The 12,443-nt window shown below is 49.4% G+C and overlaps 1 protein-coding gene across 3 annotated transcripts in view; it reads right to left on the reverse strand.

The window, feature by feature from the left end:
• Positions 1–408: 408 nt before the first annotated feature.
• The window catches only part of SGIP1 (SH3 domain GRB2 like endophilin interacting protein 1), a 50,743-nt gene continuing 38,708 nt past the window's right edge, over positions 409–12,443 (reverse strand). The window contains exons 17-24 of one of the 3 annotated variants that reach the window (XM_027651703.1): positions 11,774–11,833; positions 6,599–6,710; positions 6,071–6,226; positions 5,566–5,698; positions 5,071–5,273; positions 4,173–4,237; positions 2,934–3,098; positions 409–2,524 (exon numbers count right to left, since the gene is read on the reverse strand). In XM_027651703.1, the coding sequence (XP_027507504.1) occupies positions 2,502–2,524; positions 2,934–3,098; positions 4,173–4,237; positions 5,071–5,273; positions 5,566–5,698; positions 6,071–6,226; positions 6,599–6,710; positions 11,774–11,833 (917 nt within the window). In that variant the 3' untranslated portion in view covers positions 409–2,501. Of the gene's footprint in view, positions 2,525–2,933; positions 3,099–4,172; positions 4,238–5,070; positions 5,274–5,565; positions 5,699–6,070; positions 6,227–6,598; positions 6,711–11,773; positions 11,834–12,443 lie in introns of those variants that run through there. The other 2 variants (XM_027651704.1, XM_027651705.1) reach the window with 2 other exon arrangements.

Here is a 12,443-nt window from a genome sequence, read left to right on the forward strand (position 1 = left end):
ACAGTTGTGTTCCCAGCATTGGGTAACACTGGGGTGCCACATTCGTACGTGCAAGACAAACGCCCAGCAAAACCAGCATCCCTGTGGCACTGCTAAAACACTACGCAATAAAACTGGCCAAAGCAGTATGGAAGGAACCTGTCCTCTGTCCCAAACAGCTGGTTTTGGTCCCAGTGTTGTGGGTTTGGTGTCACCTGCCCATGGCTGGAGGGGAAACCATATCTCTGTGGGGCTGGAAGTGTGATGGCACATTGGACACAGCCCTGCCAACCAATTCACCCCAGAAAGTGCACAGAACTGTCCCATCTCTCTACCTAGGCCACAGGAGCTGCATCCCAAAAAAGTGACTCCATTTTGTGCCACAGCACAAATGGGATGAGCTTGGAAGCTTTGGGTTATGGGTTTTTCTGTTTAAAAAGCATTCAAAAACCCAATGCTATGTAAACACCTTGTCTCTCGAATGAAATATAAAGTAAAATCTCTATGTTCTGGGAATATTTACACAATAAACCCCTTATTTTTGGGCGTATGCCATAGATCTCTTTTGGAAGAATGAGTTTGTAACCGTTGTACACAGCATGAAGTGATGAAGAACTGATTCTTAGGGTTTGCCCTGTATTCCTGTGTCAGAAAGGGGTGGGTTACACACTTTATACATATTTCCAGTTCAGGGGGAAAATCATTAATGGAGTGGGACACTCCATCCAGGAGCACTGCTGAGTGTACTTCCAAAATCTGCCAAGATGTGGGAAGTTGCAGAACCAAATTGTGCTTTATCTTCCCTGTTGCTGCCTTTTGTGAATGCACACACAGAGCTCACCCCTCAATCTTACAAATCGCAGCCTGGGAGTCACCTCAGACCTGAAATATCTCCAAATTTCCTTTTTTTTTTTTTTTTTTTAGATGGGCCCCGCTCTCTGTTTTTCTACATCAATCCAAACTGCTCAATAATCAAGCACTTCCCAACATGCTCAGTCTAAGTTTTCCAATGCAAATACACAAGCCTAATCCTGGCAACATTTGTGACTGTAAAATCAGAACTATTTGTCATCTTACACATTCCCGAAGTCCCCAGCACCCAGTTCAGTGGATGCTCCTGAGCTTCTCTGTGCATCTGAACTGCAACTGTGTTTAATTTTGTAAAGAGCCCTTCTTTTCTTTCCCAATATTGCCAAATTCTCCCATTAAACAAGCTCCACATCTCAGCAGATGCTGTGCCATTAATGCCACCAATGCTATCACCATGTTGCCAGAAGTAGGATGAGACCAACGTCAACAAGATCCCAAACGCTGCACAGGGATGAGCAGCAGGACACCAGTTCCCAGGAAAAACACAGAGGGATAATTTTTTGATCCCCAGCCTCCCGTTTAGCACTTTCATGTATTTTCCCATCTCCAGGAGAGAGCTGCTCCCAGTGCCAGCAAGGCTGGCTCCTGCCCCACTGTATTTTGGCAGCTCCCCAGGGAGTTGTTTCCCAGTCCATACACACTTTCCCGCCTTAGTGGTAAAATGGAAAGGCCTTGGGGGGCTGCATGTCTTTAAAACATTTTCTAAACCCATAGGGCTTTCAAAAATGGGGGGAAAGGCAGAAAAGCGAGCAAAGGAACGTAAAAATGCAACCAAAAATCTGGAGGCGGCTCCGAAAACGCATCCTTAAAAACAGCAGGAACATTTCCTGACAGCGCTGTGAGCTCAGATTTACCACCCAGTCTCTTTGCCGCTTATTTCCTTATCTGAATCCCTGCAAAATATATGGACATGGGGTAAAGAGAAACATTGGTCACCTACATGCTGCCGGGACTCCTGACAGGGAATCTGCAGCTGTAAGAGAACACGGGGCAGGTTGGGAATTTGGAGTAAATACTCCTTGTAGATTTTTTTCCTGGGAGACTGTGCTAGGAACCTCCACCTTTACAGCGATATTTCTCTGGATTTAAACCAGCTAAACCTGAAGATTAAGCTTTTATTCATCGCTGTGAAACGTACTAAAGACTGAAGGGAAAGTAAATCAGCATGTGGGCTCTACTGAACTCTCTTTTGATGAGGCACCCCCTTCATAACAGCTACCAGTATTGTATTTAAATTGTATATATTGACAAAATGTAATCTACCTCTGTAAGCATTGTGCCATTCAACAGTACTACTATTAGATTTATATACCACAGTTTAAATTACATCCATTTCATGAATGGTAAAATGCTAAAACTCAAGTGTCTAACTGCCAAAATACAGCCTTACTGGAATGAGTACAATTTACAAATACAATAATTACATTTTAAAACCATTAACAATGTTACATCTAGAAGTAAATACTGTAGGACTGGTCAAGACGGTGTTTTCCAAGGAAAAAAAATGCTGAAAGTTGTCGACACTTCCAACAGAAATGTCCCAAGTGCAGGATTTAGTTCATTTTCCTTAAACTGTAGTTAAAACCCGTTCCACACACAGCAGTCCTTGGGTATTTTCCATAGTATTTTCCACAGACTTGCATAAGCTTCCATCAGTTATCAGCCAAGTATTTACCTAGAAATGGGATCAGAAATCAACTGAGGGGAGGGAGCAGCCCTGGTTCCTAAGGGATGGTTGCCCACCTCCGCCAGCCCCGCTCCCACAGGGCACACGGGAAAATCCTTGTATTTCTCTGCAGCAATGTAATACATGGAAGAATCCCTGTATTTCTCTGCAGCAGATCCCAGGCTTTGCCTTTCATGAAGGAACACCTGAGCAGGAAAGAGCCCATGAAATTCCAGGCTCCCATAAGTGGCAGCAGGATTTATGTCATGCAGTGGAGCTGTTGCCCCTCTGTCCCCAGCCAGCCCTATCACACTGAGCTGTGGCAGGAGCTCTGGGCTTCAGCAGCCAACAAATACACAGCAGGAGCATTCCCAGCATCCCAGCACAGGCAGAGAGGAGCCACTGGCAAGGCACCTACCTGCTGCAAACCTTTTCTTGATGAGGGAGAAGCGGTACCCAGCGCCCACGAGCTCAATGTCGCAGCTGGACAGGGTGCTGCCCTCGCTGGTGAACTGCACGGCCAGCGGGGCTGGGCTGCTCGGCCCCTCTGACAGCTGGAACCGGGCCAGCAGAGACCCCACACCTGCAATGGAAGTGCCACATGAAACCCTTACAAGCCTGGAGAGGCGCACAGAGCACCCCAGCACTGGGTTTGCCAGCAAAGCTCTCTAATGGCTTAAAACATTTCTTAGATTGGGCCCCACAATATAAGAAATATACAAAACCATTAGAGAGTGTCCAAAGGAGGCCAATGGAGATGGGGAAGGGCCTTAAGGGGAAGTTGTGTGAGGAGCGGCTGAGGGCACTTGGTCTGTTCAGCTGGAGAAGAGACTGAGGGGAGACCTCATTGCAGCTACAGCTTCCCTGGGAGGGGAAGAGGAGGGGCAGGTACTGATCTCCACTCTGTGGGGACCAGTAACAGGGAATGGCCTGAAATTGTGTCAGGGAAGGTTTAAGTTGGATCTTAGAAAAAGGTTCTTCCCCCCCAAGGGGGTGCTTGGGCACTGAACAGGCTCCCCAGGGCAGTGGTCACAGCACAAAGGCTGAGAGAGCTCAAGGAGTATTTGGATGATACTCTGGGGCACATGGTGTGACTCTTGGGGATCCTGTGCAGGGCTAAGGGTTGGACTTGATGATCCTTCCAACTCACATATTCTGTGATTCTGTGAGATGCCCAAAGCATCACAAGTGAAGCCCAGTCTCATGGGGCTCCCCAACCCTCCAGCATCCCTGGAGCAGGAGGCAAACTCCTCTCATCCTCCCAGCAGAATTTGACTTTTCAGACACCCCAGCAATAAGGAGCAGCTGAGCATGTGGGTTACACATGGAGAAGCCACTTGTGGGAGACTGTGGTCACCTCAATGGGGACACAATGTGGGGCCTCAGCCTTCAAATACAGAAGGTCAAGGGACAAAGGACTTGGCAAACCACCATGTCCAAACCTGGTGTGTTAATACCCTCCTGTGATGCCAAGGCACTTGGCAAAGCAGCACCAGTGGCACGTAGCCCTGCTTTTCTAAGCTCTGCTTTAAATAGCATTCTCCCTGGCAAGTCCCAGCAGGAATCTTTGTGTCTGGGCTTGTGTGCCGGCATGATAAACGGGTCAGTGTCTGATTTAAGGATTCAGAGTTAATAACATGCATATTTTGAGGATTACCTCCATTTTCTGACTTCTGAGAGATATCAGGGATCTTCCACAATATCCTTTGCTGTTCAGCATTCCTGAAAACAAATGAAAAAGAGCATTTCTGTAGGAAACAAGAAATTGCCAAGAAGTCATTTGAATTTTTCTAAAGGCTGTGTGGGCTGGTGGTGGGGGCGACCTGCTCCGGTGCTGCTCTCTGGAGCTGCAATTCTGGGAGCTTGGATTTGGGTTTGGCAGAGCTGGGTTAACGGCTGGACTTGATAGTCTTAGAAGGCTTTTCCAACCAATATAATTCTATGACTGTATGAGCTGAGCAGGAAAATGCTGTCCTTGGATTGCAGGTGAGCGATGGGCAAGAGGCAGTGCTGTGCCCTCCTGGAAATGTTCATGCCACTGCCTATGGGAGCAACAGCCATGCATACCTCCATAGGATCACAGCATCCCAGACTGGGTTAGTTGGAAAGGACCTCAAAGCTCATCTCATTCCACTCCCTGCCATGGACAGGGACACCTTCCACAAGACCAGGTTTCTCCAAGCCCTGTCCAACCTGGCCTTGGATGCTTCCAGGGATGAGGCAGGCAGCCACAGCTTCTCTGGCCAACCTGTACCAGGGCCTATGGCAGTGATGGCCCTGCACCCCTCTGAGCCCCGGAAAAAGCAGCCATAACACAAAATAAGGGCTGATGCTCTGCTGCCCACACACATGCATTCATCTCTGACCATTTTCTTGTGGGAATGGCAAGAAAAAATAAATCAGAGTGGGGTTGCAGCCTTCCTTCTGCAAGAGGAGGGAAGGTTTCGGTTCCTAGTGTGCCCCCAGCTCCCACCCACAGACCCTCCTGAATCAAGCCTCCTCCTGCAGTTCTAGGCAGGGACACAGCAGAGAGAGGGAAGGAGCTCAATCCCTACCAGACAGCGGGAGGAAGCACAGCTTGAAGTTTGGTTACTCCTCCATCGACGGGGACGAGGAACTGGACGTTGTTTAGAGCTACCGGTGTGGTCATTGCCTCTGTATTGTATTTGTAGTCGATGCGGAGGTCAGTGCTTGCAGGGTCACACCGCCAGCTCACTGCAAGGTTTAATGGAGTAGACTGAATACCCTGGGCAGATACCTTCCAAAACGACAGAAAAAACATTTAGTTTCCATAGGGGTGAAGGGAGAAGTCCCGTTTTACAGCCGCGCTCATCGCATTCGGTTTCAGAGGAGGCAATACCTTGTACTCCCACCAAAACTCCGTACTGGGCTCAAAGCCAGACAGTCTAGTGCCACAAGAAGGGACTAAAGGGATAACATGCCCCCACCTCACATTAGCTACACTCTGCACTAGGGAAACACCAGCTTTTACATCTATAATTCAGCAGAGGGTTTTTTTGGCACAGTTTTATCTTACAAAAAAACCCTACCTGGTATTTGAGCATATCCACATTGTAATAGGTGGCTTGCGGTTTCTGTTCCGATACCTTCTTTAGGTGAGTCATCAGATTTGGCATGTTGACCCAGAACTCCTTCGAGTTGGTGTCACTCTGCACGCTGTCACTGCAGAGAGAGAGAGTTAACCCTTTACAGAACCTGCCTTGGCAGGAGAAAGCTGTTCTACAAAGCACATGGGACAGCAGTCACCAGCTGTGAGTGACTGCACTCAATCCCACATCTATGGGAATATTGGCTGCCTCCCACACATCTCTGGCTTGTCCTCAGCTGCCTCCAGGGAGGCACAGCAAATATAATGCATAGGTTATCTCATTTTGCAAAGAGAAGGTTTAATGAGCAGAGCAAAGGACAAACAAAGCACTTGGCTCCTCACTGCTGGTGCTCTTCTACCTGGCATGGGTCTGTGTTTTTTTATAAAGTCCCCTAGTTTTCTGGAAACCCGCCTTCATTTGGGACGCTGGCAAGGTGGGTCCTTACCAGCAGAGGAGCTGGGGGTTTGGCAGGACATGCTCCAGCCTGTTGTAGTTCAGCACCCGGAAGGTGAGCACCGCCGGCGTGGGATTATTGGCAAAGTGTCGGGTGATGCCTGCTGGAAATGACAGCACCATCTCCCCTGTAATCTTCACGATACACCTGCAGTGCCAGACACAGAGACGGAGGGTCAGGAAAGGGAGGCTCAAAATGGAGCACGAGGGGAGGGCTTGCACCAAGGATGGTAGTGACAGCCCCCCAGTTCCCACCCCAGGTAATGACACTGTTGCGTTCTCAGAGTGAGCAGAAGCAGCACAAAGGCTGACAGCCCGCCAGGGACAATGGTCATGGGGCACTGCAGGAGCGTCCTGATGCTGGACCCCCACCTGGTGCAGTGCACTGACACCCCAACATGCACATGCTTAGCCCAGAGCACCTCCTGTCCTCCCTCCCAAACCCTTAGGATGCACCCCAAGCCTGTCGCAGTCCCAGAAGCCCCATATCAACATCCAGACCCCATTGGTAAGCACCTACTTGTTGGGGTCGGCCCCTTTGAAATACGCATTGACTGTTTCTGTGAAGGCGGCAGCGACAGGCAGGGTGTCCTGTGCCCCCATGGTGAGGGGGCTGGGTCCCCGTGATGACCCTGCAACAAAGCAGACACCCCCACTTGGGACCACAGAGATGAACAGCCCCACTCTCCCCGGCCCAGGGTGAGGGGGTGCTCACCAGGAACCCCAGCCTAACTTCATGGGCAAATAATAACAAAAAATTCCCCAGGCTTTGGATGAGGTTTTAAAAATGGTTTTAAATTATCTTTCCCTCCCCCTCCAAAAGCAAGCAAAGAAAATGATGGAGGAGCCCCAGGCAGGAGCAGCATGCAGGGCCGTGGCCCCCCAGTGTGGGGGCTGCCACACGGCAGGTTTGCATGACAGTTTTTGCAGTTGGTCTCTGAGCCCCGGAAAAAGGGGCTAGGGGGGTTCATTGTCTCTTCACCAGAGAGCTCAGGCTGCCTGTGGGAAAGTGGGGTGTCAGCAGTCTCATGATGCCTGAACCCCAACCTGCGGAGACTCCTGCAATCCCCTCTCCTCTCCTGCCCAGTGAGCCAAGAGGACCTCCACTCCCTGCTCACCCCACAAATCCCACAGTACCCCACAGAAAATCTGCAAATCATCAAAAATCTGAAACTACAGAGGCACAGGCTGGCCAGTGTAGTTGTGTCTGCCTCATCCATGGAAGTGTTCAAGGCCAGGTTGGATGGGCTTGGAGCAACCTGGTCTAGTGGAAGGTGTCCCTGCCCATGGCAGGGGCTGGAGCAAGATGGGCTTTGAGGTCCCTGACATCCCAAACCATTCTAGGATTCCATGATTAAAATAAAGGGAAAAAGTTTGCTTTGGTCATGCTGTGCATCCACGGACACCCGCCAGACTCTAAAATAATTAGCCCTGCAGGATCGCTCGCAGGTTTCCCTTTGCTGACCAGGAATTCTTGTCTCCAAAAAAATTTGAGGATGAAATCTTCACTGCAAGTGCACCTCAGAAGCCCCAAGTGTGCTGGAAACCCTGCATGGGAGACAACATCCTGCTCCCTGTGCCCACCACCAGGGGAGTCGAAGGTGCTTTTGGCACAGCAAAGTCATCACATTTCCCCATGGAAAGTGTCCAAAGATCAGCCCAGGGTTAGTGTCAGGTCACCTACCCAATGTACAAGGTGCTAAACCTGTGGACACCCAAAAAATCTTGGAGAGGTCATGCCCCTGCCCTGGCACTGGTGGCTCAGCCTCATCTATTTCCTGCAATGCACCGTTTTGGGACCTTTTTGTTTACATCACATTCTGTACATCAGGTTAAGCATGAGGATTATTCTGCCCCAAACCAGGAATGACAAAGGTCTCCAGAGGGGCACCTTACCCAGGGACCACAACACCCCTCACTCCATCACCTTCATCGCCAGGGTCTGAGTCAGGCAGGTGAAAGGGGCGATGAATCCAGCCTGGAGTTTGTTTGGAACATGCAAGCACGTGCCAGCTCCAGCCAAAGCTGCAGGAATTCCAATGCCAGCCCGGGAAAGGGCAGCACCTCCACAGGTAGCAGGGCCAGGGGAAAGCAAAGCGAAATGTGGCCTGTTCCTGATGAGCTCCTGCTCTTCTGCTTGGACTATCCTCCAAAATTATCCCTCCCCTTCTTTATCTGCTGCTTCCCACCATTGCGAGTAAATAACAGGGTTTGGGTGCAGAAAATTGGGCTTCATAACATCTCCTGGGGAAAACATTTCCGTCACTTCAATCACACTTTGAGTTTCGATATATTAATTGAAAAAATTGTGATATTTGCCAACAAGGAGGATTCCTAACACCTTACCCAGGCACCTGTGCGTTAATGGATAAACCCCAAGTGCTCTCTCCTAGAGGCACAGATGAGCCCTTCCAGTGATGGGGTTTTCCCTTCAAATCTCTAATGTAGCATAAAAGGGTGTAAAAAATTCATGTAGCCATGTCTATACCTCAGTCATGCATCTTAAGAGGCTCAGGGGAATAAGTGATTCCAGCTGCAGCCCAGAATGAGGATAATCAGGAATGGTATCTGAGTGTCCCAGCACATGGGATGGGCAGCCGGAGCATCTCATCCACACACAACAGACCCATCACCACACACACATTAATTATCCTAATGAGCCCAGCGGGGCAGCCTGTGGCTCCCCAAGCCTTCTGCTCCTGGGGCCACAGCCCCAAGCTATCCACTAGGATGAACATCCCGCTGAAGAGTGGTCATGCCAGTGCCAGCCATGTGTGAGAGCATGGGCAGTTCCCCAAACCCATGGGACACGCTGATTTCCTGGCTCTGTGACAGAGAGAACATGCAGCAGCAGCACCATGGACTGCTGGGGTAACATATTTTAGATAAATTCTTTCCATAATACCACTGTTGGGTGATTCTTGCTCCCCACACCCTCAGCAATGACCTCCAGCCAAATCCAGTGGGATATTCCCATCACATCCACTCAGAAATACAGATGGGATTCAAAAGTGTCAGTGCAGGCTTGTTATGGAGGGGGAAAACCAGAGGTGACACCCAGCAGAGGAGCATCAGGCTTGTCTCATAGGGAAGGTGAGAAGGGCTTTAGCTGCCCACATGCAATCCCTAGCAATATAATCATTATTCCTTGGGAGAGGACTAAAACCACCTCATAATGGCAGCTGAGTCTAGCCTGGACCCTTCACCAGAGCATGGAATGAGGGGCAGGTGTCTCTCATACCAATGCACCTTTTCCCTGATTTCCCATCTCTTTTTCCCCATGTTCCTCTGCACATATATAAATTCCTTTATTCTCCAGAATGAAAAATCATCTCTACAGGAATAAATGGGCTGGTGTCATGGATCCCCATTACCAGGCTCAGCCAGGCTGTGGGAATCTGAGTTCACCTGAGCAGCAACTGCAACAAAACATCCTCATTTCTAATCCAGCTTTGAATAAAAATCACGTGGATGGAATTGAGGGTCTTGATTCCCTCCACTTTCTTCATGAACCTGCATATTCTTCTCTTAATGGCTTCAGAGAATAAATAACCTTTGACACTAAGGTTTTTACTAAAAAAGAAAAGTATAATCTATTTGAAGCAATGACATGATTTTCCAGAAACACAAGACAAATTCAGTTACCATGGCACACGTCCACCCAAAACCTGGCTTTTTAGTGACTGATTCAAAAGTAATTTTTAGAAACTTTTCATTTGGGCAAATGACCTGACAATAATGGAGAAAAAAACCCAAATCCATTTTATGGCACTTTGAATCCAGCCATAAGCAGCAAACTAGGTTCATTTGCCTTATTTTTCCCTAGGCAAAAGTGGAAAATACAGCTGTGGAATAAGGAGACATGAGTGACAGCAACCCTGGCCAGGAGAGCATCACCAAATCTTTTCACACACAAATAAACTACCCCATGTTCAGCAAATACACAGATCTTGTCACAAAAACCCCTCAAAATTCAGAAAGAAACTATTATTACTCTTCTGGCCTTCCATGTCCTGAGAGTTTCAGATGACAAACACAAAAGGTCTCCTCTCACTTCCCTGCAGATGAGCATTGAAGTTCAGAGGTTTTTTAAAAGTTGGACATAGATATTTAGAAATAAATCAGGAAATACAGTGCGTGAAAGTGAGATAACTCCTTTCTGGAACATGACCCTAGCCCAGAGGCAGTGCCATACTCCTGCAGGCCTGCTGCTGTGCTGGCATTCCAGGACAAACCCACTCCCTTCTCCACACCATTCACACTGCTAGAACCAAGTCAAAGAATTTCAATAACTTCAACACTCAAAACCACAAGAAAACCTCCAAGAGGTGGATGTGCTCGCAGGGCTGGTCCTGGACTGAGCGAGGGGAGGAGGAAGCACAGAGCAGGGGGATGCACAGTGCTGGAATACTTGTGCTGAGGGATAACATTGTCCCTGCTGTCCTCAGCTCTTTCTGGAGCTCTGGACAGGCAGGTGGCACCTGGGAAACCCAGGAAGGGTTTTTTGCAGGGAACAGCAAAATGGCAATGAGCACCAGGAAGAAGCAGCTCCCCCTGGATCTAAGCTGGGAGCTGCTGTTGGAGTTAGGACCATCAAAGCAGGGACTGTTGGAGCAGGGACCTTGGGCCAAGAAAAAGGGAGGAAAGGAAGGAACCAACTCCCTGGTCAATGCCACCTCAATTCCTGCCTTCTGCTGCTGCTACTCCATCACTCTCACCAGGATGGGCTTTGCTCCGTGATTCCAAGCCCATCCTCAGTGGCCTGGCAGTACCCATCCCAGGCCACTTGGCATTTTTCTGGGATGGACACACTTTGGGACTCACATGTGGAAACAGTGCTCTGGCATGTCCTGTGCCAACAGCATCCTCCAGCTCACTCCAGCCCTGCCTGCAAGCACTACAACAGCTCCAAACTCTTGCTTGGCGATTAAAAGCACCTACTCCTGCTGCAAGCAAACCTCCTGCTTTTATTTCTGTTTTTAAAAAGCAAAATGTGAGATGAGGCTTCCCCCAAAGCCTTGGCGCTCTCGGAGTGGGACTGGCTGCCCAGCCACCTACAGCTCTGCCCTACCTGGGAGTTGATGCTGCTTGGAGAACAAATAACAAGTTTTTCCCTTCCCTGCATCTTTCTCATCTATGGGGGACCCCAGAACCCCCAAGACCTTCAAGCAGCCACGCCAGCAGCACAACCTGCTGGTGTTTCAGCTCCCAGCCCTTCACTGCCAAAAAACCTGGTGGGAGGTGGGGAGGAGGCCCCAGCTTGGCAGAGAACCCATCATCCTTTGGATGCTAATTAACAGCACGTGGCCCAGCCCACTCAGGGTAAGGAGCAGCTCTTGAGGGAGAGTAGAGAGAAGCTCTGGTTGACAGAGTCAAGTTCCTTGGCAGTGCAAGCGGTTCCGCTCTCTGGTTTTCACCGCAGCCTCCATACGGGAATATTCAGAATGTTCTTTTGGGTCTTGCTTTGTTTGGGTTGGATTTTTTTAGAAAATAAATAAACAAGGAAAGAGATCATGGGGACAAATGGCACAAATCAAATCAAAATTGTTCTGGTTGAACTTGCGATGTCATCTAAGTAGCCATAGCATTTCGCACGGAAAGTCGGACTGGATGGAGTCTTGGGAGGGAACCCCGGGAGTGAGAGAGCGAGAGCAGGGGGAGCGAGTCGTTACAGGGTATGCTATGCACTACTTACCTTCGAAAGTCAAATAAAACTTTCCTCTGTCAAACCAAACGAGGGAAGGCTGTTCATTCTCTGTATGGCCAGGAGTTGAAGCGGGATGGGACAGGTTAAGGAGAGGGAGAGAGAAGGACACAGTGTGAGTCACAGAGCAGGTCATTTATCTCACTACGGGGAGGGGGCGAGGCGCTGCAAGCCGTTCACGTGCAGGGACAGGGGCTTAAACTCGGGCGTTGGCTTGGGAGACAGAAAGCAGAAAGCAAAGCTATGGAAGCCCAGATGGAAGAGTCCTTTTGCTTGGTAAGGAGTTTTGAGAGGTTTTCTCTTTTTTTGGCTACAGTAGAAGAGGCTTGTCGGCTCATGCACTCCATCAGCATGTTCTAACTGCGCTGATCTGGGCAAACATGCCGTGTCCTCCTCGCCTCCGGCGTCGTCTCCGCCAGCATTCCCGGTGGGATGCTGCTCCACATGCCACACCGGTGTGCACAATCAGTGACAGTGAAATGGAGTGTTCTCTGTTGCATTTCAGGACATTACACTTGCAGATAACCAGACACACGCACACAGAGCAGCAGCTGCCTAGCTGGAATCTTCCTTTTCCCATCACAACCACCAGCTCCCTGCTCTCACATCGCCTCAAAAGCCACGTTGGACTCCAAGTACTGCTGAAATAACTCAGGGTGTG

This window comes from Corapipo altera, unplaced genomic scaffold (genome assembly GCF_003945725.1).
Source record: "Corapipo altera isolate COAL_440 unplaced genomic scaffold, ASM394572v1 57, whole genome shotgun sequence".
Classification (NCBI taxonomy): Eukaryota; Metazoa; Chordata; class Aves; order Passeriformes; family Pipridae; genus Corapipo; species Corapipo altera.